The following is a 27525-nucleotide window of genomic DNA, read 5'->3' on the forward strand; positions in this document are numbered from 1 at the left end:
TTCATCTTCTCTGACTTTCTCCCCTTCCTCTTCAAACTGGCAAATGTTTTAACATACATACTACTCTCTAAGGCCCAGGCTGTGCCAAGAATTTTGCACAATTATCTTGTCATCCTCACAACAGCTATATAGTTGTAGGTGCTATTATGTTCTTTTACAGATGAGGAAACCGGTTCAAAGAAGCAAGTGAGATGGCATACCCAAGCAAATGAGTATGCCATCATTTATAGTGGCATATGTGAGACTGGAAACCTAATCTGGATAACTTAGAGGAGAAGTGTCATGGGACTGAATTTGCTGAAAGCATAGAGAGGTGTTTTAATAATCCCTTTTATAATAATCCCAACCCACCTAGTACTATACTTGACAAAGTGGCACTCAATAAATAATTGCTTAAGACTAAATGAAGGGGGCCTCCCCGGTGGCGCAGGAGTTGAGCGCTGGGTTGCAAAGCTGCCCGCAGCCTCTGCGGCGCCGGTTCGATCCCCGGCTGCTCCCCGGCCACCAGAGGAGGGTCCCACATGGCGCGCAGACCTCTCCTGCCGCCCGCTGCTCCCCTCAGCAGTGTACTTCGGTCCTTCTGCCTGCTCTGCTCCCCGCTCTGGCTCTGGTGAATCCTCTCACCCTCCCGCGCTTCTGACTGTACCCAGTGCATGTATAAACAAACAAACAAAACAAAACAAATAAATAAATAAATAAAACATGCCTCTATTTAAAAAAAAAAAAACTAAATGAAGGGTCCCTCATTAGCCCTCAGCATCTTTGGGCAGGTAAAACCACGACTATTTCCAAATTCAACAAGCTTAAATTGAATAACCATTCCGTGCATAGGGTAGGATTGTAAGGCATGCAAAATTAAATTAGACCTCACCTCAGCCTTTAATGAACTGTAAAAGTCGTAAATGTATTTCTTCAATGGAAAAATACCACAAGCCCTTGTTTAGATGCAAGGAAAGTGGGGTTTAAGGAGATTGTTGCTTATTCTCTCTCTCTTTTTTTTTTTGGCTGACAAAACAGAGAAGCATCACATTACACCACAGACTAAAAGTATTTCCTAACGTAAAAATCTACTTTTTTCATTATCCCAAAGGTTGGGAGAGAGAATTAACTTCTTCAACAATCTTCAAGTGCTTCATCTGGGTACTAATTAACAGAAAGCGAATACCGGAAAAACTACAACAGTGGCTGGGCTGATTTAAATGAATAAATTAACTGGACTGAGTAATTACATTCTAGCAGGCACTGTAACTTCACAGTGTCTAACACATCACACACACTCCTTAAATAAACGTTCGGAAAGGGACAACGTGGAGGCCTCCCTGGTGGCACAAGGGGTTAAAGACGCAACCTATGAAGCTATCCACAGCCACTGCAACACAAGACCAGCCAGGGAGCTACCCACATGGCGCAGCAGACCTCTCTTGCCTCACCCGCTGCTCCCCTCAGCAGTGTATTTCGTCAGTCTGCCTGTTCTGTTCCCTGCTCTGTCTCTGGTGAATCCTCTCTAGCCTCACACCTCTGGCTTACACCTCAGTTCTTTTATGCATAAATAAATAAATCTTTAAAAAAAAAAAGAAAGAAAGTACAACGTGGCGCCACAGTTGGCCCGCAGTCCAGGAAAAACCACGTGGCCGTATTTACCATTTTTAGATCACGTGATCAGCCCCGCCCTTCTCTATCCACCCGTGGGCGCTACCCTGGGCTATAGGAATTTCGAAGTAGGAAATGTGATTGGGTATCTTGTGATCACGTGGCTCTTGGTTCTTTTCTATTGGTGACTAGTGACCCAGCCCCCAGCCCACCTCCTCACAGCCCCGCCCCTGGCTCAGGACCCGCCCCGGCCTCCCGCGGCGCGCCCGCCGCCCGCGCATGCGCAATGCTTGATAACCCTAGCTCTGGGTCGCGTTCTTAGAGGTGGCAGCTGCGACTCAGTTCGCAGCTTCCTTCCCCCCCACCACGCCCCCCACCCCCCCCCGGCTCCTCTGAGCTAGAATCCGGCAGAAAGAAGGGACTGGACGAATCGAGCGTAGAAAGAGGGCGATCTCACGTGCGCCAACCGCCTCGCCGGGCCAGCCCTGGGGCTCCCCTCCACACGCCCCCACTTCCCCTGCCGGTTTCTCCTCCGCGGCTTTTATCCCCGGGGGGACAAGGGGCCCGAAGAAAGGGGTGCAGGGAATCGAGAGGCGCGAGAAGGAACGGCCGAGGAGAGAGGCGATGGATGTCGGGCTGGCGAGCCAGCACAGCAGCCTCTGGGTGCCTCACGTCCTCTCTTGACTCCCCATCCCGCCTTCCAGAGAGAAGCACAGGTCTGACCTCCACACTTCGTGTTTGTGGCTGCTTGTCCAGAGTGCTCTACTTTTTCCCCGCCGGTGGAACTAGTCAGTGTGGTTCTCTTCTGGAAGTTTCCTGAGAACCTCGCCCCGCTTCCCTGCCAATATAATTATTCGGTCACCTCGCGGGTTTTTACAGCATTCGAGAGTGAGCTCAGAACTGGAGGACCTGATCACTGGCCTGGTCACCCTGGGTGACTTTGGGCAAGTTGAATAAAGTCGCTGAGCTTGGGAATCCTCATCTTTCAAAAAGAAAGAACCGTGTGCAGATCATCGGGTTGTGGGAATTGAGTCGGTGTATTGTGAAGAGCTTCCCACAGTGCTTGCATAGATGTTCAGTAGCTAATTTCCCAAGGGGAAGAAGGAAGGAGAGATACACTATTTTCTTTAGAAAGCCTTTTTTATATCAAGCAAGACTTGACTTTTGTAATTGTTTTAAGACACAAACAGCTACACAAAAAGGAAATATGGCTCTGGGGAAGATCCTTGTGAGTCTAGTTAAAAAGGAATGCTGGGGTCGGGAGGTGACAAGGGGTGGCAGGAATGATGGCTGCCCCTTCCACCTCCCCATGCAGCTGCCATTTGCTTACTATGTGCCAGGCGCTGTGCTGAGGTCCACTCATCATTACCCCTAATCTCCATAACCACCCAGTGAGGTAGCTACTACTATCCTCATTATGAAGAGACTGAAAATCAGAGAAAATGACTCGCCTAACTTCACTGAACGAGTAGCAAGATAGAGATGGAAATCAGCTCTGTCTATATATCGAGTTTCAATTTCACGTATATTCCCTTTCTAATAAATTTGAAGAAAAAAATTCCTTTATTGGATGAGTTTTTTTCCTTCAAGAAGTGGCATTTGGGCCTCCCTGGTGGCGCAAGGGGTTAAGAGGCTATCTATGAAGCTGTCCGCAACCTCTGCAGCATGAGTTGGATCCCTGGCCAGCCAGGAAGCTGCCCATATGGCGCAGCAGACCTCTCCTGACTCACCCACTGCTCCCCTCAGCAGTGTATTTCAGTCAATTTGCCTGTTCTGCTCTCCACTCTGTCTCTGGTGAATCCTCTCTCTCACCGCCCACACCTCTGGCCTGTACCCCAGTTCTTGTATGCATAAATAAATAAATCTTTTTTAAAAATGGTGTAAGATTCAAAGGACCTAGATTAGAACACAATGATTGGTACTGACTGTGGGTAACTGAGCAGATTTGGTTCAAAGCACCTTAGGATCCTCTTCAGCAAAAAAAAAAAGCTGGAGTGAGATATTCAATTTACACCTCTTCAGGAGGAATGACTATTTGCAAACCTACAGTTGTGTAGGTGAAAAGGACTCTGTTTTCAAGATCTTGGACTATCCCAGTTAACTGAAATTTGCTTCCTAGGCAGGTGCAGGATGAACTCATATTGCTTGTCCTAATTTTAGACAAAAGACCTCCTGGAATAGGCTGTGATTCTTCTCTCTGCTTCACTTTGTTGGTGAGATTGCACAGAGAAAGCTTTAGCCTGATACAATGATTCTAGTTACAGCAGTAATCAAACAAGCCTTGCTGCTTTCCTCAGCGGAAACAAATCAAATCTAAGAACCCATTTGGGAACTCACTGTTTCCTCTCTACAGACCGGGTTCAAAGCAGGTGTCTCATTCCTGCAGCTGAAACAGAGATCCTTAGAGGACCGTGTCATAAAGCCCCTTTCTCTTTTAGCTGATAAAAAAAAGAATATAAACATACATATAATATAATACACATACACAGTATAAACAACCCCACATACTTGGTGTACTATTAAATGATTCCTTTATTCCTTGATTAAGAAAATCATTCAGATGAACGCTCACCTTTTCTATATAAAAATTGCAATTAAGGACATTTCTTCAAATTATGAATTAAGCCATTTCCTTTACTCCTTCCCCCCACATGAGTGAGATCCCTAGGAGCACTTTAGCAGCAGTACTGGCTTACATATTTCCCGGCCATTTCTTCTACCTGGTGAGATAAAAAGGAAGGGAAAGCATTTATCCCATCAGAAGAAGCTACTGCTTGACAAAGTCTTTTGGGGAGGGAGCTGAGGGGGCAACTATCTCATCAGCCTGAAGATCTTAAGTATTCACCCACCCCCATATAGTGACAAAAATACCTTTTTTTTTTTAAAGTGAAGAGGACTTTATAGCAGAACTTTAAACCTTGGTATCTCAGCAGTAGAACTGATTATGGGTAATTTGTACTACATTCCTTCACTTATCTGTGTCAGCTAAACTTTCTGCAGTAAATAAATATTCTTCTAGTAATAAGAAACTAAGAAAAATAATTTTATTGTATGACAGGTGTTAACTAGATTTTTTTGTGGTGACCATTTCACAATACACACAAATATCGAATCATGTTATATGCCTAAAAGTAATGTTATATGTAAAAAAAGGTAAAAATCTATTAAAAAGTGGCTATGCCAAGGAGGCTTCTTGGGGGCTGATAAAGTTCTGCTCCTTCATCTGGATGCTCTACATCTTCATCAAGCTATCCACTTAGGATATAGCATTTCTCTATATATACAGGACACTTCATTTTAGGGTTTTTTTTTTTTAATTTCCTTTTCTTTTCATTTAAAAAATATTTATATTTGTAGAAGAACTGGGGTAGAACTGGGGTGTAGGCCAGAGGTGTGGGGGTAAGAGGATTCACCAGAAACAGAGTGGGGAGCAGAACAGGTGGATCTACTGAAATGCACTGCTGAGGGGAGCAGCAGGTGAGACAGGAGAGGTCTGCTGTGCCATATGTGGGTTAGCTCCCTAACCGGGAATCAAACTCAGGCCAGGCCCATTGGGATGATATTGCTGAGACTTAACCCCTGGGCCCTAGGGAGGCCCAGCAGATGTTTTTTAACAGTGCTTGTACCAGAACTCTCATTCATTGCTGGTAGGAAAAGTGCAGCCACTCAGGAACTCTGGTAGTTTCTTACAAAACTCGACATGCTTTTATCTCACATATTCCAGCAAATCTCACTCCTTGGTATTTACCCAAATGAGTTTGTGAAAACACATCTACACAAAACCCTGCACACACATGTTTATAGCAGCTTTATTCATAAGGCCAAAAACTTGGGAGCAAATAAGATGTCCCTCCAGAGGTAAATATGAATACCATGTGAGTAGAGGGGACAGTGGGTACATAAGAACTCCTGCTTTCTGTTCCATTTGCTGTGAATCTAAAACTGCTCATTAAAAGTCTGTTTAAAAAGTGATTGGCGATCCTTTTCCGGTTCATAAGCATGATGATTGGGTGTTCACACAGCTGTGTGAGATGTGCCTCCCTTAAACTTTGTTACGACGTCGGTACATTATCCTTCTGATGTGAGAAAAATAAATAAATAAATAAAATAAAATGTGATTGGAATATACTTGGAATATACTTGGAATATACTAAAACTCTGGAATGGTATACACAATGTGAGTGAGCTGTATGGGATGTGAATTATAGCTTAATAAAGCTATAACTTTTTTTTAATTGATGGTACTCATATATTGAAATAGATATAAAGTACTGAAGTATGTGGCTATCTGGATGACCCTTGAAAACATGATGTGGGCCTCCCTCGTGGCCTAGACGTTAAGTCTCAGCACTATCACCTCTGCGGCCTGAGTTCAATCCCCAGCCAGGGAGCTGACAGATACATGGCACAGCAGACCTCTCCTATCCGTCCCCACCGCTCCCCTCAGCAGTGTATTTCAGTAAATCTGCCCCTCTGCTCCCCACTCTGTCTCTGGTGAATCCTCTCATCCACCACACCTCTGGCTTATTCTCCAGTTCTTCTACACAAAAATAAATAAAATTAAAAAAAAACAACCATGATGTGGTACAGCCAGACACAAAAAGCCACATACTTCATGAAAAGTCTAGAACAGGCCAAAACAGAAAGACTAAGTGTTGCCAGGGACTGGGGGGAAGGAGTGGGGAGGACTAGTTAATGGGTTCCAGGTCTCTTCCCAGGATGATGACATTCTGGAGTTAGATAGCAGTGATTCATGCACAACTTTGTGAGTATACTGAAAGTTAACTGTATACTTTTAAAGAGTAAACTTTATGGTAAGTGAATTGTCAATAAAACTGTTATTGGGGAAAAAAAAAACTGTTACTGGGAATAAACAAAAACAAAAAGTGGGGGCCTCCCTTGGTGGCGCAGCGGTTGAGCGCTGGGCTGCGAAGCTGCTGGCAGCCTCTGCAGCACCAGTTCGATCCCTGGCCGACGGTGAGGGTCCCACTTGGTGCGCAGACCTCTCCTGCCACCCGCTGCTCCCCTCAGCAGTGAGTCTGTCTGTTCTGTCAGTCTGTCTGTTCTGTTCCTCGCTCTGGCTCTGGTGAATTCTCTCACCCTCCCGCGCTTCTGACTGTATCCAGCGCTTGTATAAATAAATAAATAAATCTTTAAAAAAAAAAAGTGGGAAGATGGCAGGTTTGGGAATCCTGCCTTAAATAGCTAGGTGTCCAGAATTGGAAAAGCCTAGTCTTTCAAACCCTACACCATAAGGTACATTAAACACTTAATTAAGAAGGGCCATACATGAAGGCCACACATGGCCTTCTAATTTCTCAGTGCCCCCTACTACTCTCAGTTGAGTGGGAAGTGGAATCTCCAAGAAGGTGTTTACCTTTAGCCCCAGGATTCAAGTGAAAGCCCAGTTGCTGGTTCAGGAGCATCAGGCTGTGGTCAGTGCGGGTCAATCAAAGGCAGCAACTCTCCGCAGCGTGAATCGAGTTTCAGGCAGGCCAGGTTGTCTGACCGTGTGGGTCCAATATTCAGTATAGCGATTGGGAGCTTCTTCTCCCGGGCAGTGAGGATAAACCTATAGCCAGAGTACACCTGTCCGAGAAGGAGACACAGGTAAGAGCACTCTAGATGCAAGAGAGGAACCAAGCAGGGAACCCACTTATCAGAGGGGGCAGACCCTACCCCACCAAGTCAGATACCTGCAGGGACGATCCCACCACCAAGAGGGAGTCGGCTTCCTTTACACGCCTGTGCACGAAGTCCACCTTGTCATGGTTCACTGTGTCCCCAAAGAAAACAACATCTGGTTTCAGAGGGCCCCCACATCGAGCACAGGATGCCACCTGAAAGCTCTGAACCTGCTCGTCGGTGAGAAAGACGTCACCATCGGGAGCCACGCCATGGGCCTCCACACTCCAGGTGGGGTTCAGGACCTCAAAGCGCTCCTGCAGCACCCCACGTGGTATCTGTTCACCACAATCCAAGCAGAGGACCCTGCAACCAAAGAGGAGCCAACTCAACAGGCTGTGCTGGGGATGCCCGAAGCTGCCCTGGCATTGACTCCCGGGCCATTGTCAGCCCCTCCACTACAGCTTCTATTCCCTAGCACCCACAGATCTCCCCCCGTTTCAGGAATACTTTTTCAAGACCTTTTCAGCTACCACCTTGTTCCTCCCCTTCCTTCTACTGCCAACCTTCTAGAACAAGTAATGTTTCCTTACTACACAACCATGTCTGCCTTGGTGCCTAAATGATTTCCCTAATGCCAAAACCAGTGTGTTTTTTACTCCATCCTCTGCTCTCCTCATCTGCTACAACTGTCCATCACTGCCCTCTCTCTCTCTCTTTTTGTAAAGATTTATTTATATAAGAACCAGGCCAGATGCATGGGAGGGTGAGAGGACCCACCAGAGACAGAGCGGGGAACAGAACAGGCAGACAATGAAATATACTGCTGAGAGGAGCAGCGGGCACGACAAGAGGTCTGTCATGCCATGTGGGATCCTCTCTGTCTCTGGCCGGCGGGATCGAACCAGTGCTGCAGAGGCTACAGACAGCTTCACAGCGTGGCGCTCAACCGCCTGCGCCACCAGAGGAGGCCCCTCTCTCTCTTTTTTAAGTTTTAGTCTATTTTTTGTAGAAGAACTGGGTGCAAGCCAGAGGTGCAGAGGATGAGAGGATTCACCAGAGATAGAGTGGAGAACAGAACAGGTGGATTTACTGAAATACACTGCTGAGGAGAGCAGCAGGCAAAACAGAAGAGGTCTGCCTTGCCATGTGGGTCAGCTCCCTGGCCAATTCAACTGGTGTGTGTGGCATTGTCATTAAATGTGTTATTCTCCGGGTCTCCCTGCAAACAGATGAGGAAATATCCCCAAGCAAGTAGACCACATTTATACTCTGGTTTTGATCTCTCCCTACCACCTAGGGTGGTACACTGTAGGCACCCAGGAAAAATTTACAGCCAACTGATTTCAGTGCTCAAAGGCTTCTCTCTGGGGCTTCAGGATAAGGAGATGGTCTGCAATGGGCTGCAGGTCTGGCCAGGGTGGCACGTGTTCCTTGCATCAGTACTGACAGGGTTCTCTCTACACCACGGAACCGAGAGTGTTGCAGGTGTACAGGCACTGGAGGTCCTACAGGCTGCAGCAGATGTGCTGGTGTTCTGCTCACAATCCCCTCAGGACACCCTAGAAGTCACTTGCACACAGTTCACTCATCAGTAACTTCCTCCTTAGGGTGTTTTCTGGCCGAGGAAGCCTCCTTGGGGGGAGCAGAGTCAGTGTTCCAGAATTAATTCCCCGAGGGACCTTCCACCACTGAGGGATGGGAGAGCTTCCTGACTCAGTGAGCCAGTTCTAAAGCAAGTTCTAGACAGTCACAGGGCCGCCCAGGGCTGAGCACCAGCTGACCAAAGGAGCAACCCAGCCATTAACATGTCCTTTCTGGGAATTCCATCCTTTCCCGTTTCACCTCCCCATCTCCTTGCTGAGTTTGCTGGGATCAACACCAAAATAAAAAGCTGGCTCCAAAATCCTCCCCTCAAGGGCTAAGGAAGGCAAGCATGCTCAAGACAGCCTGGGGTCTGGGGTCTCCCTGGTGGCGCAGGGATTAAAGACAGCATTATCAAGCTATCTCCAGCCACTGCAGCAATCACCAGCCACTACAGCAAGAGTTTGATTCCCGGCCAGGCAGCTGACCCACATGGCACAGCAGACCTCTCCTGTCTCCCAGCTGCTCCCCTCAGCAGTGCATTTCAGTAGATCCACCTGCTCTGTGCCCCGCTCTGTCTCTGGTGAGCCCTCTCACCCCCCACACCTCTGGCCTATACCCCAGTTCTTGTATGCATAAATAAATAAATCTAAAACAACAACAACAACAACAAAAACACAGCCCGGGTCCCTGCTCTTATGGAGCACATGGTTTTGTGTGTTCAAACCGCTCAGCCCTTGCTGCACCTGTGCATGCATCCGTGGAGTTCGGTCAGGCGCCGACTCCCCGCCTTACTGTGCAAGGCATCCACATTTTGGGTCACCAACCAGTACAGCTTTCCGAGTCTCTCCCAGTTGCTCAGAGCCCAGTGTGCAGGGTTAGGCTGGTGGGAGGAGAACTGGGGCCAGCCCACAAAGTTTCTCGCCCAGTATCGCTGGCGGATGGGTGCACTCCGGACAAAATCCCTGTGCTGGATGGGTCGCCGGTCAGTGCGGGCATAAAGTCCCACCTTTTCTGACCTGTAGTCCGGGATCCCCGACTCGGTGGAGATTCCTGCCCCAGTCATCACCAGGAGTCTCTTGGAAAGGCTGATGAAGCGTTGTAACTCTTTGACTTTCTCAGGGTCCGGAGGAGGACTCGGTGGTACGAATAACCCAACGGATCCGTGAGAGCACTGCCGGCTGACATTTACCATCCAGCAGCCTTTTGTCATCCCGAGAGGCAGTCCAGAGTTCATCCTCATTCTAGAGAGAAAGCTCATGTGAGAATTGTTCTGTTTTGTTTTTTAAAAATTTATGTTATTTGTTTATGCATGCAGGAATAGGGGTGTAGGCCAGAGATGTGTGGGGAGGGGGGTGTGTGAGGATTCCACAGAGAGAGTAGGCAGCAGAACAGGCAGATCTACTGAAATACACTGCTGAGGGGAGCAGCGGGTGAGACAGGAGAGGTCTGCTGTGCCATGTGGGTCAGCTTCCTGGCTGGGCATCATGCCACAGTGGCTGGCAATAGCTTGATAGCACGGAGACTTTAACTCCTGTGCCAACATGAAGGCCCTGTGAGAACTGGTTTTTATTTTAATTATTTTTAAAAATATTTATTTATTTATGCATACAAGAACTGGGGTACAGGCCAGAGGTGTGGGGGGAGAGAGGATTCACCAGAGACAGAGTGGGGAGCAGAACAGGCAGATCCACTGAAACACACTGCTAAGGGGAGCAGCGGGCAAGTCAGGAGAGGTCTGCTGCACCATGTGAGTCAATCGAACTTGCGCTGCAGTGGCTGCGGATACCTTCATATGAAATGCTGTGTCTTAACCCCTTGTGCCACCAGGGAGGCCGGAACTGTTTTTTGAAAACAAAGTTAATCAGGGCCTCCTCTGGTGGTGCAGCGGTTGAGTGCTGGGCTGCGAGGCTGCCCGCAGCCTCTGCAGCGCCGGTTCATTCCCTGACTGCCGGCGAGGGTCCCACAAAAAAAAAAAAAAAAAAAAAACAAAGTTAATCATCAGCTGACAAATGGATAAACAAAGTAGGGTCTATCCATATAATGGAATATTATTTACCTATAAAAATAATGAAGTTCTGGTATATGCTACAATATGGATAAACATTAAAAACATTATACAAGGTATAAGGAGCCAGTCACCAAAAGAGAAGTATGATTCCACTTATATGAAATGTCTGGAACAGACAAATCTGTTGAGACAGAAAGTAAATGAAAAGTTGCCAGTGGCTGGAGGAAGAGAGAATGTGTAAGAGCTAGAGCTGAAAAACAAAAATGGGACCTAAGCATTGAGTGTCAATAGCTGCTAGTATTACAAAAAGAGAGAAAGCTAGAATTAGGAGACTCTTGATGGAAAAGCAAACCACCATCCAAGATATGGTCTTGGCCAAAAAATCTGATTTTGACTCTGATCAAGTTTCTAGAGCCAATGAACAATTTATGGCAATGCAGAGGAAAAAGCAATGTGCTAACCAACAAAGTCCAGATTATAGGACTCACAAATCAGTTTCCTCAACAAATAAATTGCAGGAGATAAAGACAGAGAGAGAAGAAGAGAGGTTTACAGTGCAGAGGAGATTTAAAAACCAACCAATTGCAATATATAGACCTTCTTCAGATCCCGATTCAAACAAAATTTTAAAATATGGCATAAGACAATTGAAAAACTGAATATTAACTGGATGTTCAATATTAAGAAATTACTGTTAATTTTTTTAATGTATAAGAAAAGGTATTGTGATTTTTTTTTAAGTCCTCATTCCATAGAGTTACATATGGAAATATTTGGATAAAATGATATATCTGGGAGGACTTGATTCAAAATAACATGGGGGGGGTTCAGAGTAGCCAAAAGTAAATAAATAAAAACAAGATTAGCCAAGAGTTGTTTATTGTTGAAGCTGGTTTATTGTTGAAGTTGTTTATTGTTGAAGTTCATGGGGATCATTATATTATGCTACCTCCACAGTACAAAAATACAATGTCTGGGAAAAAAAAGGTCTGGATTGAAGGTATTCTAGTGTCCACAGAACAGTGGAGAGTAGAAATTCCAAAGCCAAGAGATGAAAGAAAATGCTTATATCTTTTGAATATTTTAAAAGTTTAAGAGATATGATATGAAAGTGAGAAGGCGGCCTCCCTGGTGGTGCAAGGGATTAAGCACCGCACACTATGAAGCAATCCGCAGCCTCTGCAGCATGAGTTTGATCCCAGGCTGGCCAGGGAGAAACCCACATGGCGAGGCAGACCTCTCCTGTTTCGCCTGCTGCTCCCCTCAGCAGTGTATTTCAGTCAGTCTGCCTGTTCTGTTCCCCACTCTGTCTCTGGCGGATCCTCTCATGCCACCCCCCTCGCATCTCTGGCCTGTACCCCAGCTTTTGTATGCATAAATAAATTTTTTTTTTTTTTTTAAAGTGAGAAGTAAAAAAAAAAAGAAAGAATGTAGAAGTTTGAAGAAAAGCTAAACTGTGCAATGTTTTGCTTTAAAGGTAGATAAAACTCTAATATCTGAACCATATCAGCAATCATACAGTATTCAGAGAAAGCATATTTGAAATTCAAAGTAAAAGTGAAGTAGGACAAGTGACTTAAAAATATACCACCCTCGGGCCTCCCCGGTGGCGCAGCAGTTGAGCGCTGGGTTGCCAAGCTGCCCGCGGCCTCAGCGGCGCCGGTTCGATCCCCAGCTGCTCCCCGGCCACCAGCGGAGGGTCCCACATGGCGCGCAGACCTCTCCTGCCGCCCGCTGCTCCCCTCAGCAGTGTACTTCGGTCCTTCTGCCTGCTCTGCTCCCCGCTCTGGCTCTGGTGAATTCTCTCACCCTCACGTGCTTCTGACTGTACCCAGTACTTGTATAAACAAAACAAACAAATAAATAAATAAAAACATGCCTCTATAAAAAAAAAAAAAAAATATACCACCCTCAAGTTGCCCTAGATTTAGATAAAAAAGGAAAGCAACAGAACATGATTTTGAACAGTACAGAGATAATCAGGGCTAAGCCTAGCCTAAAAAAATACAGACAAACCCTAACTCTAAACAAGAATTCACAAATAAAAGGAAAGCTTGGGGTTTCCTTCTTAGCACTACAGCCTGAGTTCCATCCCTGGCCAGGGATTAACCCATATATGGCACAGCAGACCTCTCCTGTCTGGCCTGCTACGCCCCTTAGCAGGGTATTTCATTAGATCTGCTTCCCACTCTGTCTCTGGTGAATCCTCTCACCCCAACCCCTAACCCCCCCCATACCTCTGGCCTATACTCAGTTCTTCTATGCAAAAATAAATAAATAAAAAAGAAAAGTTTGGACAACATCTTTGTCATCTCCTCCTCCCCAATAGTCCACCCTGAATGGGATTTGGGAGCAGGTTACAGATAAGATTTCAAGAACTACCCCTCTCCCCCTGCACCCCACACATCGAATATCTATAAGCTGCCAACCCAAAAGCTATCTCATAATCAGCAAATCTGCACAGTAAAATATTTGTAAGAAGGGCAGTGAGAGCAAACAGAATGATATTGAGAAATGGCTGGGAGTAGGACTTTGCTGGAATTATACACAATACTGTCTTTTGGGAAATAATGTCTAGGTATCAGAAAATGCATCAGCGAGTATACATGTTTTCACCTAATCTCAGAAAGCTGTCCATCCAGACTCTACTACTTCCAGCCGCAGATTCCATGCTAGTCAGAACCTACCAATAACGAATTATTCAATGACTTGTAACTTGTAGGTACTTGTGACTTGTAGTTACACCTACAGTGTATTTATAATCTCACTTGTAATTCAAATCAATCTTCTGTAAAATTTGGAAGGGTGTAAAGTAGCTCAGGAACAAATAACTCAAGGATGCACTGAATATGGGCTCAAGCTTCTAGAGAAAATTTATCCTTGCCAGGTAAACTAGGTTCCCCCCTTCCTCTCGGACTAAGGAAAATAACCCAATCATGCCCAACTTCAGGCTACCAGTGGTTTAATAATTGGCTAACAAATTCCTAAATATTTAACTGGCCCTCACTGGTACAAACTGATTTCATCACCCTCCTAGGTCCAAGTCCAACGGGAAACATCAAGCCCACTTTTATCTTTTTAAGAAAAACCTCCCACAAAATAAAATCTGGCCACCACACTGAATTATATCATAGCAACTGTAGCCAATTTTATCTTCCTGACCTCTTAAGAATCTTCAATCAGGGCCTCCCTGGTGGCACAAGGGGTTATGCACAGCACTATGAAGCAATCCGTAGCCTCTGCAGCACAAGTTCAATCCCCAGCGTGTACTTTGGTCAGTCTGCCTGTTCTGTTCCCCGCTCTGTCTCTGGTGAATCCTCTCATCCCCCACATCTCTGGCCTGTACCCCAGCTCTTGTATGCATAAATAAATTAATCTTTAAAAAAAATAAAATAAAATGGCTGGTTGAGTCAGCCAAGTCTGTCTGAATCCAAAGGAAACTGTATTTTTCAGTTTATTAAAATAGTCAGGGGGGTGCTCCCTGGTGGTCCTGTTCATGTGTTGCTGTGGAATGTCAAGGAGAAATCAGAGTCCTGAACCCAAATCTGGAAAGCCAGCTATTGCCAGCCACTGCAGCACTATTAGACCCCCAGCCAGGGAGCTGACCCACATGGCACAGCAGGCCTCTCCTGTCTTGCCCACTGCTCCCCTCAGCAGCGAATTTCAGTAGATCTCTCTCTGGTGAATCCTCTACCCCCTTCTCCCCCCATCTCTGGCCTACATCCCAGTTTTTGTATGCATAAATAAATTCAAAAAATCTTTTAAAAAATACTCTGATTTTAAAAGGAGGGGGAAAAGTAAAATTTGGTAAAGCCGGATTCTAGCACAACATAGGGCCTATTGTGTCTCCCCAGGAACCTCTGGTTAGAAGTGAATTCTTTTTTTTTTTTTTAAGATTTATTTATTTATGCATACAAGAACTGGGGTACAGGCCAGAGGTGTGGGGGGAGAGAGGATTCACCAGAGACAGAGTGGGGAGCAGAACAGGCAGATCCACTGAAACACACTGCTGAGGGGAGCAGCGGGCGAGTCAGGAGAGGTCTGCTGCGCCATGTGGGCAGCTCCCTGGCTGGGGATCGAACTCCTGCTGCGGTGGCTGAGGACAGCTTCATAGCTTGCGCCTTAACCCCCTGAGCCACCAGGGAGGCCTCTATTACTTTCCTCTTCATTGCAAACGCCCCCTGGACACAGCAGAGCGCTGAGACGTGGCCAGTCTAAACCCCGGCGAGTCAGCTTTTCGAGCTGTAAAAACAAGGCTTTGACATATTACTTGATAAAATGCAGAAATTCACTCGTGACACCACCCGCTAAGTAAACATTAGTTTAGGCCTGGCTTTGCAGAGCCGGGCTCGGGACCCCGCGCTCTCCTTGACATTCCACAGCCGCGCGCCAGCACCTGAGCGAAGCCCTCGTCGGGATCCCGGAGACCAAGGGCTCCAGCTCTGCGGGAGCTGCTGCTGCCCCCCAGGTGCCGCTGAAGGGCAAAGAGGCGAAAGGGGACCCCTTACGAGAACCCCACAACTTCCAGAAAGAGGCAGCCAGCAGAGCACACACTCACCTTTCACAGCTTAGAGACACACGTCACGGCCAAGCGCGGCCCTGGATTGGCTACAATTGCATTTTGGGAAATGTAGTTCCTGAAGTGGAAACGGTGCAAGGAAAACTACAAATCCCACAATCCTCTGGGCCTCACGGTGGCCGAAACCTGCTTTCCCGCAGCGCCCCCTGTCGGTCCTTTCCGATCGGAGGTTTTGAACCTTGATTCACGATGCACCTGCCGCGCTCAGCCTGAACTCCCGCATCCGCGTCCTTTGAGAGAGGAGTTAGATTTTTCCACACCATTGTCTTGAAGTGCAAAAATAGCACATCTCAACAGCGCTAACTTGGGAATTCACCCTGCATTAAAACAGCTTCTCAAGATTTGACTCCCAACTCCAGCGCTAAGATCCTTTCCACTCACAGGGATGGAAGCAAGTTCCCACCTGGCAGTGGGCGGTGAAGAAATACACTCACAAATTGCTGAAAATGTGATATTTTACAGTTAATGTGAACAATGAAAGCCAAACAGGGACTAGCCTGTTTACCCACTTGGCTTCTCTGATTTTCTTTCTCCTCTTGTGTTTTTATTAAATTAACCAACATAACCTGGGTCTCAGTCCCGGAGATTCTGATTACATTGGTTGGGGAGGCACCTGGACATCAAGTCGGTTTATATACTTTCCAGTTGTTAATAATGTGTAGCCAATAAGAACAGCTGCTAAAAAGACATTGATCAATTTTAATGTTCAAGCATAATCAAATGGGACCTAGCAGAGAAGGTGAAGACCACCTAAGGACTCTCATCCCCCATTTCAAGATGAACTGAAGCCCAGAGGAACAGTATGGAGACAAGTCTGAGTTTGACCTCTGATTTTCTCATCATAAATATGGAGGTCAAAAAATTATTTTAAAATTAATTATAACCCAGGACGTTTTTGCACACAAGAGTCCTTTATTAAAACCTATGGAAAAGTCAAAAGTGTCATCTTCCCTAGCCAGATATCATGAAAAAACTCAAATGCAGGTTATTTTTTTCAGTTCTCCGCGTGGAATGAACATCGTTAGTAGAGACTAGATGGGAATGAAAGACTGTTGTGGGTTTTTTTTTTTTTTTTTTGAAGACAGGCAGATCTACTGAAATACACTGCTGAGGGAAGCAGTGGGCAAGACAGGAGAGGTCTGCTGCAAGATGTGGGTCAGCTCCCTGGCGGGCAGGTATGGAACTTGTGCTGCAGTGGCTGGCGATAGGTTGATAGTGCTGTCTTTAACTCCTACACCACCAGGGAGGCCCCCAAGACTGTTGTGTTGTTAGAGTCTAAAAAATCTCATGTTCTGGGAAGAAACTAGTTGAGTTTTCATTTTTTTCCATAGAGCTGGAAAGTCATCCATGCAGGATGAAGTGATCCCTGACAGAAATACAATTTCCCTTGATAGCTACTGATAGGTATAATGAGCCACCCAGTCAAGATGTTCTCAAGAACTGAGAAGTTTTTTTGATAACACTAGCCTTTTTTTCCCCCCTCAAACAGAAATGAATGACAGCTGAGTGGATCAAAGTAAAATATGTACTCTAAACCAATCAGATTGCCAGTCTTTTCTTTTTTCCTGCAGATTTTTCCTAGGCTGACAGTTATGGCCGTAAATTTAACAAACAAACAAAAAACTACAAATCAGCATCACACAGGCCTTTAAAAAATGTCACTTTTGCATCTAGAATACATGGATGCTTACTGAGCAATACTTTGAACATTTCCTGTTTGACTTTTATTCTAATAAATGATGGGGGAAGTTGCACTTTCTCAGAAGCTACTATTTGCATTAAAAATCCAAGATAGGGCCTCCCTGGTGGCACAGCAGTGGAGAGCTGGGTTGCAAAGCTGCCCAGCTGCCCGCAGCCTCTGCAGCGCAGGTTCCATCCCCGGCTGCTCCCCGGCAACCGGAGGAGGGTCCCACTTGGTGCGCAGACCTCTCCTGCCGCCTGCTGCTCCCCTCAGCAGTGTACTTCAGTCCTTCTGCCTGCTCTGCTCCCCGCTCTGGCTCTGGTGAATTCTCTCACCCTCCTGCGCTCCTGACTGTACCCAGTGCTTGTATAAATAAATAAATAAATCTTTATTTAAAAAAAAAATCCAAGATAAAACTAATTGCGAGAATATAGTTCAGGGAACAATCAACTCCAGATATAGGTTTCTGGCAGCTTTCCACTTGCCAAGGGAAAAGAAGCAACAAGATGGAAAGTTACTTCAAACTTCACGAACTGTGGGCACTAGTGCAGAAATGTCTTTTTACCCCTGAATTAAGAGGTCCGCAGAAAATCCTTTTGGATTACACACAGAATCACCATAGGATCCAAAAAATCCGCTTCTGGGTACTTATACAAAAATCTGAAAATAGGAAGTTAAAACTCGTACACCAATACTGAGAGGAGCTTTATGCACAACAGCCAAAAGGCATGAATGGATAAACAAAAACCCATAGAATTTATTATTCATCCTTAGAAAGGAATGAAAGCCTGATCTCACAGACTACAACATGGATGAACCTTAAAAATAATAATATGCCGAGTAAACTCAGGCAGACACGAGAGAGTAAAATAGTCTATGATTCCGTTTATCTGAGCCACTCAGAGTAGCCAAATCAGAGGAGTAGAGAAGCAGAAGTAGAACAGAGCGTGGCCCGGACTGGGGGCTGGGGCCGGGGAGTCAGTCTGATGAACGGGGGCAGGGTTCCAGCTTAGGAATTTAGAAAACGTTCTGGAGTCGGATAGTGACAGTTGCAAACAAGGTGGAGGTGCTTAATGGTATTGAATTGTACGCTTAAAATGGTTAAAATGATAAACTATATGCTACGTATATATTTTACCATAGTTTAAACAAACAAAAAAAGCCACTTTTGGAGACGGTGGTTACACTCTGAATCGAAGCTGAGTCAACCGCACCCTGTGCCCTTAAGCCCATTTGTCGTCCAGCCCGTTCATTCTCTGATTAGTTGCATCTCCCACAATGCTTTGCTTCCCTCTAAAACGAAATCTAGTTACATGAAACCAAGCAATGCAACCATATAAAAGCATCTAAACGTTGCCTAGAAAACTTCATAGGGCTGTACAATTTGAAACCAAATAAAAACTCACAGTTTTCCTAGGCTCGTCAAACTCGCTTTTCTGAAATAGGGACCTGACCTATTGGGGGTGATGGGCAGGAGGCGGTGCTCTCCAGCTTTGCGCAGTGGCAGTATCGTAGCCAATGAGGTTTATCCGAGGCGCGATTATTGCTAATTGAAAACTTTTCCCAATACCCCGCCGTGACGACTTGAAATATAGTCGGCATTGGCAATTTTTGACAGTCTCTTCGGAGACTGAATATTACTGTACCAAAAGGAGCTGGATATTACAAATCTGGGATTATATTTTTAGGCCAATTCTACAAAGTACGGACTTCCTACCAAAAAGTGCTAATTTAGTTGAAGTAGGCTTACTCCGCTTTAGGTTCATATTTATAGGTGTTGCTTTTCACCTGTATTTCACGTCTCCGCTTAGTGCTGCTGCATTTCCTCCATTCTCCGCCCCCTCATGTCAAACTGCACCCCTGATCCCCGCCCGCCGCTTCTGCACGTCCCCCTCCGAGCTGCTCGCTCCCCTTCGCCATTTGACTCACCCTCGCTGTCCCGTCGCTGGGTTTCCCACTCACCCTCTAGACGCGTTCTTCTGTGACGTCACGATGATTTGCATACGATTCCCCAGCATCCCCAGCGACTGTGTTCTCAGTTCTAAAATCTGAACGTTCGACACGAGATGATCCCACAAGAAGCAGCCCCCCACGCACACGGGCCAGAAATGTGACTGCTCGCGCGGGGGGACGTCGTAGGGGCGCGCTCTCGGGCCGCCGCTCACCCTCACTGAGAAGGCAGTGGCCATCCGTGGGGGGGTGGGCCGCGTGCGGCCGCCCTCCAGCTTTGCGCAGTGGCAGTATCGTAGCCAATGAGGTTTATCCGAGGCGCGATTATTGCTAATTGAAAACTTTTCCCAATACCCCGCCATGACGACTTGAAATATAGTCGGCATTGGCAATTTTTGACAGTCTCTACGGAGACTGACTGTGAGAGAGTCCAACAGCAGCTGCATGGTGCTCAGGTTGCATCGACATCCTACCTGGGGGCTTTAACCTTCGGTTATTAAGCACATTGGTTAGTCTTTGAAGGGAGCAACATCTTCGCTTAAAAGCTCGGGATCCTGGAGTTCTGCGTGCCGCGTCCACCCGCACCCTCGGCCTCGCTCCTTTCGTTTGGGAAGGCCAGGGGTGTGGCGGGCGCAGAGGTTCGGCGGGACCTGCTCGGGCCCCAGCACACCTCTGGCCCGCTGCCCGAGGTGGTGATTATGCAGGAAGGAAGGCGCTGGAACGGCGTGCGAGGGCTCCAAGGGGCACTGGGGGAAATTAAACCCAGTCCCTGCTTCAGGGAGCTCAGTCTTGAGACAGACCACAAATAAGTACACAAGCAGATAAACTAGATAATTACAGATGACTTCGGGACTATGAAGAAAATAAACAGAAATGTGATGGAGCCATCCAAGGAGTCCACCGAGGTCCAAAAGCAACAACCCTCACTCCACTGAAAGTGCTTTATTTCGGTCAGGTCTCGCAGAAACAATTGTCTCCATTCCTTATCCCCAAAGCAATTCACTGAAACAATTGATGTGCCATACGGTACATATATGTTTTTTTTTTTTTAAGGTTTTATTTTTGTGCAGAAGAACTGAGGTGCGGGCCAGAGGTGCGGGGGTGAGAGCATTTACCGAACACAGAGTGGGGAGCAGAACAGGTGGATCTACTGAAATACACTGCTGAGGGGAGCAGGAGACAGGAGAGGTCAGCTGCGCTGTGTGGGTCAGCTCCCTGGCCTGGGATGGAACTCATGCCTCAGCAGTGACAGCGCTGAGACTTAATGCCTTGGTTGCCAGGGAGGCCCAAATTTGTCATTTTCTGTCCTAGCTCTGAAATTCCACTTGGGTTCCCCAGTGATAATTATAGCTACAATTTCTCCATCTACTTCTTGCATTCTTTTGTTATTGAGTTCACATGAAGGCAAAAACCTGAGGTTCAGGGCTTCCCCAGTGGGGCAGGCAGCAGGTTGAGCACACTGCCGTGAAGCTGTCTGCAGCCTCTGCAGCCTGGGTTCGATTCCTGGTCTGCCAGGGGGATTCCCACATGGCACAGCAGACCTCTCCTGTGGCTCCCGCTGCTCCCCTCAGCAGTGTATTTCAGTCGTCTGCCTGTTCTGCTTCCCCACCGTCTCTGGTGACTCCTCTCACCCTCCCGCGCCTCTGGCCTGTACCCCAGCTCTTGTATAAAAATAAATAAATTTTTACAAAAACAAAACAGAACAAAAAAAACCCCTGAGGTTCAAGAAGGTGAGGTATCTGCACAGATGGCAGAGTTGGGATTTGAACCCCCAACTATCGTGGGATTCCTGGACTTTAAGGGTTCCCCCCAGCATCAGGATGTTCCTGCTAAGACCAACCCCAGCCACCTGGCTCCTCTAGGAGATAAGCTGGACGGGGTGGAAACTCATTCCTGCAGGCCCATTCTGGAGCCTTCCACATACCTTCCTGAATACCTGAATACCTTCCTGAATACCTCCTTCTAGAGGGCTCTCCCCACTGCCTCCCGTTCCCACAGAAAATCAGGTCAGGGCTAGCTCTTTCCAGGGAACATTCTCTAAGCCTCATTGGACTCATTCTCCCACAGCTGATTCCCTGGCACTGCAGTGTCATTTTTATAGCCATATTGTATTTTTAAAATAGTACTTCAGGGTCTCCCTGCAGGGGTTAAAGTCTCAGCATTATCAAGCTATCACCAGCCACTGAGGCATGAGTTGGATCCCCAGCCAGGGAGCTAACCCACATGGCACAGCAGACTTCTCCTGTCTCACCCGCTGCTCACCCCCCACACCTCTGGCCTGCACCCCAGTTCTTGTATGCACAAAATAAAAATAAATCTTAACAAAAAAATTTAAAAATAGTACTTCATTTTGGGAATAGGAAGAAATGCAGATGTGACTCGAAATCCAAAAGATTCATAAGGGTAGTTAATTTAACTTCCTCCTCCTGAGCCCTGTCACCTCCACCCCTGGGGGTGGGGGGAGGACATGGGTGTTTATGTCTTCTTCCAGAGTCATCTCATAAACAAATATATTGTTTCCTACATTTCCCCCACAAAGGATACACATGTTACACACACTGCTCAGATTTTTGTTTTGTTTTTTAGATCTCAGAGACTGTTTTATGTGAGGCCATAATAAGCTTCCTCCATCTCTTCAGTGGTTACATAGTTTTCCATTGTAGGTCTGTATGTAATTTATTTAACCAATCCCCTATTGATGGACATTGGGTTGTTTCCAGTTCTCTGCTTTTAGTTAGCATCTTCTTTGTCAGTTCTGGGCGCCTTGTGAAAGGCCTGCCATGGAGGAGAGGCTTTGGGGAACCCAGGTCTTGGGGTTCTTGTCCAGATTTTTTTTTAAGAGTTATTTATTTTTATACAAGAACCGGGGTACAGGCCAGATGTGCGGGAGGGTGAGAGGATTCACCAGAGACAGAGCAGGGAATGGAACAGGCTGACCAACCAAAATACACTGTTGAGGGGAGCAGCGAGTGAGACAGGAGAGGTCTGCCACGCCACGCGGGTATCTCTGCAGCAGGCAGGGATTGAACCGGCACTGCAGAGGTGCAGACAGCTTCACAGTGCTGCACTCAACCGCCTGTGCCACCAGGGAGGCCCTCTTGTCTAGATTGATCCTGCAGCGAAATACACAGCACAGGCAAGACAGCACCTGGTACCAGGTGTCCCCTTCACGCTTCCAACAAGACGGTTCTTCTTCTCCTAATGCTGATATTTTAATGGGGGAGGGAGAGGTGAATCATGAAGAGATAAGTAAACACAGAATATAATGTCAGCGGGTGAATAAAATAAAACAGAATGAGGGAATAGGGACTGAAGGGGGATGGGAGAAAATGTCCAGATGGTGAAGTCAGACCTCAGCGATGAACAGGAACAGCTGAGCCAAGATCTGGAAAGAACATTCCAGAAGGGTCTCGAAGGTATAAAGGCTCCAGAGCTTGCCAGGCTGGAGGGCTAGGTAGGAAGATGAGGAGAGGACAAGCTCTGAGGTGTGGTCTTGGAGAGCCCTGGAAGGAGTGTGGATTTTATTCCAAGTGCAACAGGAAACTACTTGGTTGGTTATACATATATACATATACATATACATATACATATATACATATACATATATACACTTTTTTTTTAAGATTTAATTTATGCATACAAGAGCTGGGGTGTGTGTGTGTGAGAGAGAGAAGATTCACCAGAGGCAGAGTGGGGAGCAGAACAGGCAGATCCACTGAAATACACTGCTGAGGGGAACAGTAGGTGAGACAGGAGAGGTCTGCTGTGCCATGTGGATTAGCTACCTGACCTGGGATAGGACTCATGCTGCAGTAGCTGGTGATAACTTGATAGCGCTGAGACTTAAACCCCTGCACCAGGAGGGAGGCCCTGGAGGATATATTTTTAAACATTGCTCTGTGATCCGGGTGTTCTGTGCCTAGGAGAAAGGCAAATATGTCCCAATAAAGATGTTTATATGAATATTCATGATGACAGCTTTATTCCAAAGTGGAGCTACAATCCAAATAGCCATCAACAGCACAACAGAGAAACAAAGTGTCCCATAATGGGGTGGTAATCAGCAATAAAAAGGGGTGACTTGACATGCTGCTACGATGACATGGGAGGATCTTGTGAACACACTAAGGCAGAGAAGCCAGTACACCCCCCTCAACCTCAGAGTTGAGAGAGAAAGAGAGAACATATATTCCATTTATATATATAAAGGTATAGTGGAAAATGCAAAGTAATCTGTGGTGACAGACAGCAAACCCCTGGCTACCTGAGCCAGAAGGGGGAGGGGATCCGGCGCAAGGGGCATGAAGGAGTGATGGAATGTGTTGTATCTTGACTGGGGGTTGGGAGGGTGTTCTCGGGTATAAGAACTTATCAAAGCTTATCAAACTAGCACAGTTAACAATGGGTGCATTTTTTGGATATAGACTACAATTCAATAGGTTGATTGGAAGAAAACAACTTTGGCTTTTGGATGAAAATAGACCACAGGCGGGCCTCCCTGGTTGCACAGGGGTTAAAGTCTCAGCACTATCAAGCTTTCACCCACTTCCATCCCAGCCAGGGAGCTGACCCACATGGCGCAGCAGACCTCTCTTGTCTCACCTGCTGCTCCCCTCAGCAGCCTATTTCAGCAGATCCGCCTGTTCTGTTCCTCACTCTGTCTCTGGTGAATCTTTTCACCCCCTGCACCTCTAGCCTACGCCCCAGTTCTTTGATCATAAATAAATAAAAATAAATCTTAAAAAAAAATACAGAAAATAGACCACAGGGGCCGAGCTTGGAGGTCAGTGCAGAACCACGCCACAGGTGGCAGCTTGGCTCCACTCAGAAAGGACGAGGGAGGGATGGCGGCATCGCTGACGTGGAAACTGAGGGAGATGACATGTTGGCTTCCAGGAGAGCTGGTCAACCTGTGAGCCCTTGGCTGATACACAGGCAGGTGAGGGCAGAGCTGCTTTGGAGCTTTGGAGAGGAACCCAACCCCCCACCCACTGAAGGCTGGATCATCTCTTGAGATTTCTTCTGCCCCTGCAGTCCTGTGTGTCTAAACCCTCCCTTCCCAGGCAGGTGTGGAATGTAACTTGCCAGGAAGAATCTCGGCAGTCTAGCCTTGTGCATGAGAAAAATGGGACTTAGTGGTTCATAAATTCCTGAATCCTCCCTCTGATAAGCTAAGAAAAGCTGGGATTCCTTGCTGTTACAATGTTCAGTTTTTCTCAGAATTACTCCTCCAGCAAAGCTTCTCCAAACATTGGGGAGTTGTCAAAGCCCCCAGGAAGCATTTCAACCTCCATTCATAATTTTTGCTGTAATTTAGAACATATTGTGCTCTTTTTTCCCCCAAAGATTTATTTTTATTTATTTATGCATACAAGAACTGGGGTGTAGGCCAGCGGTGTGGGGGGTGAGAAGATTCGCCAGAGACAGAGTGGGGAGCACAACAGGCAGGTCAACTGAGATACACTGCTGGGGGGCACAGTGGCAAGACAGGAGAGATCTGCTGTGCCATGTGGGTTAGCACGGGGGGATTGAATTCAGGCTGCAGTGGCTGGTGATAGCTTGATAGCGCTAAGATTTTAACCCCTGTGCCACCAGGGAGACCCTATATTGTGCTTTTATTTAGTAAATATTTTTCTCTCTGATCTCAGCTTTTCCAGCTGGAAAAGGGGATAACAGTGATCATCTCCTAGACTTGTGGTCAGGAGTCAATGTGAAAAAGCATGGATAGTGCCTAGCCCAGTGTTGGTCTCATATGAATAACTGTTATTATTAGTGTTCTATAGAGAATTCACCTGACCTCCTGGAAAGGAAATGTGACATTACATCCCTATAGGAATATCACCCACCATTACAGCATTAGCATATTTTTCACTCTGGAAACTCTAGCACCTAGCATGGACTTAATTATTGTGGATTCCTCTTCTCCCACCCCCACCCCCCAGTTTTAGCTGGGTGTTTGATACAGCACAGGTATCCCTCTGACCCCTCTGCCCTCCCTGTTATCATTCCCAGCCTTGTAGTCCACACTGCAATTTCCTCCTAGTTGTTCCTGTGCACCATGGTCTCTATCTTGCCTATGAGCCTTTGCATATGCTGTTCCAGGCAGCTGGGAATTGTGTGAGGTTATTCATTCTTCACACAGGTATGTTAGCTTTTCTGCCTTCCCTGTTGGACTGTAAGCACCAAGTACACAGGCACCGTATCAGTCTTATTCATCATTACATTCCGAGCCCCCCCAAAGCACAAGCACCATTAAATATGTGAACAGGGGCCTCTCTGGTGGTACAAGGGGTTAAGCACCGCACTATGAAGTAATCTGCAGGATCTGCAGCATGAGTTCTATCCCCTGTTGGCCAGGGACCATGACTCACATGGCACTGCAGACCTCTCCTGTCATGCCCGCTGCTCCCCTCAGCAGTATATTTCAGTCAGTCTGCCTGTTCTGTTCCCTACTCTGTCTCTGGTGAATCCTCTCATCCCCCGGCACCTCTGGCTTGTACCCCAGCTCTTGTATGCATAAATAAATAAATCTTTAAAAAAAGTAAATATGTGGGGCCTCCCCGGTGGCGCAGCGGTTGAGCGCTGGGTTGCGAAGCTGCCCGCAGCGTCTGTGGCGCCGGTTCGATCCCCCGGCTGCTCCCCGGCCACCGGTGGAGGGTCCCACATGGCGCGCAGACCTCTCCTGCCACCCGCTGCTCCCCTCAGTAGTGTACTTCGGTCCTTCTGCCTGCTCTGCTCCCCGCTCTGGCTCTGGTGAATTCTCTCACCCTCCCGTGCTTCTGACTGTACCCAGTGCATGTATAAACAAAAAACAAACAAACAAACAAACAAATAAATAAATAAATAAGCATGCCTCTATTAAAAAAAAAAAGTAAATATGTAACTAAATGAGTAATGAGCTCACTATCTTAATTTTCTGTTTCTATTAAACTGTGACTCTGTTCCAAGTGTTAGGCACAATACCTGCCAGTCATCCAGGAAGTAAATAATGAATACCCATGGGCGACACGCATACAGGCTCTGATGTGTGATGAGCAGAAATGGACCTGATTCTGTCCCTCACCTGCTCTGGTCTGATAACAACACATCGGATAATCCACCGCTACCGGTACAGTGGTACAGTGAGAAGTGCCTGCAAAACAGAGGAAAATGAAGGGTGTTGGAAGGTCATGCAATGCGGTGACTGCCTGGTTGGGGACCAGTGTTGCCTCTCCAATTTTAATATGGGAGGGAGGGTGTGGCAGTCATGGAGATCAGCTCCAAGGGTCTGCATTCAAAGAAGCTCCTGGACTGTCAGCTTCCAGATACTGAGCCTTCAGGACAAAACTCCCCTCTTCTCAAGAATCCCCAGGTGACATGGGGAATTGGAGCCTTGACACTTTTGCCCAGAGGGAACCCCTCTGAAGAGGGTGTTATGTTCCTGGGCTCCCCAATGCTTGGTCCATCTGTGGCAGATCTGACTCTCTTGCCCGGCCCTCATTTCCCCCTTCTCTTTCACAGGCGTTGCCCTCCCTCTAACTCAACATCTGTTTCCTGCATTTGACACAGAAGCGTAGGGGAGTGGATTCTCGTGGCTAGGAGAGCTTGAAGCTACATTTGTTTTTATACCAAAGCGACAAACTACCACCGCCCATTTCCAAGACTGGGGAAGGGCTGACAGCAGTAGCTACCCCTAGGGGGAATTAATCTAGATAACATTTGCACAGTGTCTGACACTTGATACAGGACAGCTGTGATTACCCAGTTTCTGAGCTGTGGGAGGAGAGCCCTTCTGGCGTCTGGGGTGGCAGTGGGTGTTTCAGGACCTGGGCAGCCAGGAGAGTTTTTCCTCCAAGGTGGGGTCCCCTCTGCTCCATGCGGGGCTCAGGAAGTCTCCCTCAGGTGGGGGCATGAGGAAGACTGAGGAGTATTTAAACTGGAAAGGACTGAGTCTGGCGGCAAAGGCAGGTGGCAGCGGCCCCGCTCTGGGTCCAGGGGGAGCCCCCAGGAAAGGCCCCAGACTGGCCCGCACGGACTAGGCCCTCCTGGGGGGTGACCTACCGGGAGACCCAGACGGCCCTAAAACCCGACTCTCCAGCGGACACACGCGAGATGAGCGAGCGCCGGACGCATGGACAGTCACGCCGGGCTGTGAGCTGTGGGGACCGCGGGTAGATCTGTCAGTCTTCGGGTCAGGCGTGTGACTTCGAGGCAGGCCAACCGACCCGGAGGCCAGAGGCCCGGGAGCCGCCCACCCGCCGCTGGGCCGCCAGGGGGCGCCGCCGCCCCTCCCGGGAGCGCCCACCAGCCTGCGGGGCGCGCGCGCGCGGGCCGGTGCGGGGCGGGGCTAGCGCGGTCGCGGGCCGGCGCGGGGGCGGGGCTAGCGCGGTCGCGGGCCGGCGCGGGGGCGGGGCTAGCGCGGTCGCGGGCCGGCGCGGGGCGGGGCTAGCGCGGTCGCGGGCCGGCGCGGGGCGGGGCTAGCGCGGTCGCGGGCCGGCGCGGGGCGGGGCTAGCGCGGTCGCGGGC

At 47.6% G+C, this 27525-nt stretch overlaps 1 protein-coding gene and 3 non-coding genes across 11 annotated transcripts; 3 read left to right on the plus strand and 1 right to left on the minus strand.

The window, feature by feature from the left end:
• Positions 1-4006: 4006 nt before the first annotated feature.
• Positions 4007-27229, minus strand: SIRT4 (sirtuin 4). Of its 8 annotated transcripts, none has more exons than XM_054695300.1 (6): positions 27061-27229; positions 26084-26152; positions 9546-10043; positions 7287-7581; positions 6968-7179; positions 4007-4310 (listed from the first exon to the last, which is right to left on the minus strand). In XM_054695300.1, exons 3-5 carry the CDS (start codon positions 10040-10042, stop codon positions 7027-7029), a joined length of 945 nt encoding a protein of 314 aa, XP_054551275.1. In that variant the 5' UTR covers position 10043; positions 26084-26152; positions 27061-27229; the 3' UTR covers positions 4007-4310; positions 6968-7026. The 8 variants fall into 8 exon arrangements, with proteins under 8 accessions (XP_054551275.1, XP_054551273.1, XP_054551276.1 ...); XM_054695298.1 differs by having other exon boundaries at positions 25984-26152; XM_054695299.1 differs by lacking the exon at positions 4007-4310 and adding an exon at positions 5192-5666 and having other exon boundaries at positions 25984-26152.
• Positions 5569-5672, plus strand: LOC119245426 (small nucleolar RNA U13). The gene has a single exon (XR_005125353.1). It is a non-coding gene; the product is annotated as a small nucleolar RNA U13 (small nucleolar RNA).
• On the plus strand, positions 18560-18700 carry LOC119245438 (U4 spliceosomal RNA). Its single transcript, XR_005125357.1, has one exon. It is a non-coding gene; the product is annotated as a U4 spliceosomal RNA (small nuclear RNA).
• On the plus strand, positions 19294-19434 carry LOC119245437 (U4 spliceosomal RNA). Its single transcript, XR_005125356.1, has one exon. It is a non-coding gene; the product is annotated as a U4 spliceosomal RNA (small nuclear RNA).
• Positions 27230-27525: the final 296 nt, after the last annotated feature.

Source organism: Talpa occidentalis, unplaced genomic scaffold, assembly GCF_014898055.3.
Source record: "Talpa occidentalis isolate TD23 unplaced genomic scaffold, MPIMG_talOcc4v2.1 talOcc4.14, whole genome shotgun sequence".
In the NCBI taxonomy this organism is placed as follows: Eukaryota; Metazoa; Chordata; class Mammalia; order Eulipotyphla; family Talpidae; genus Talpa; species Talpa occidentalis.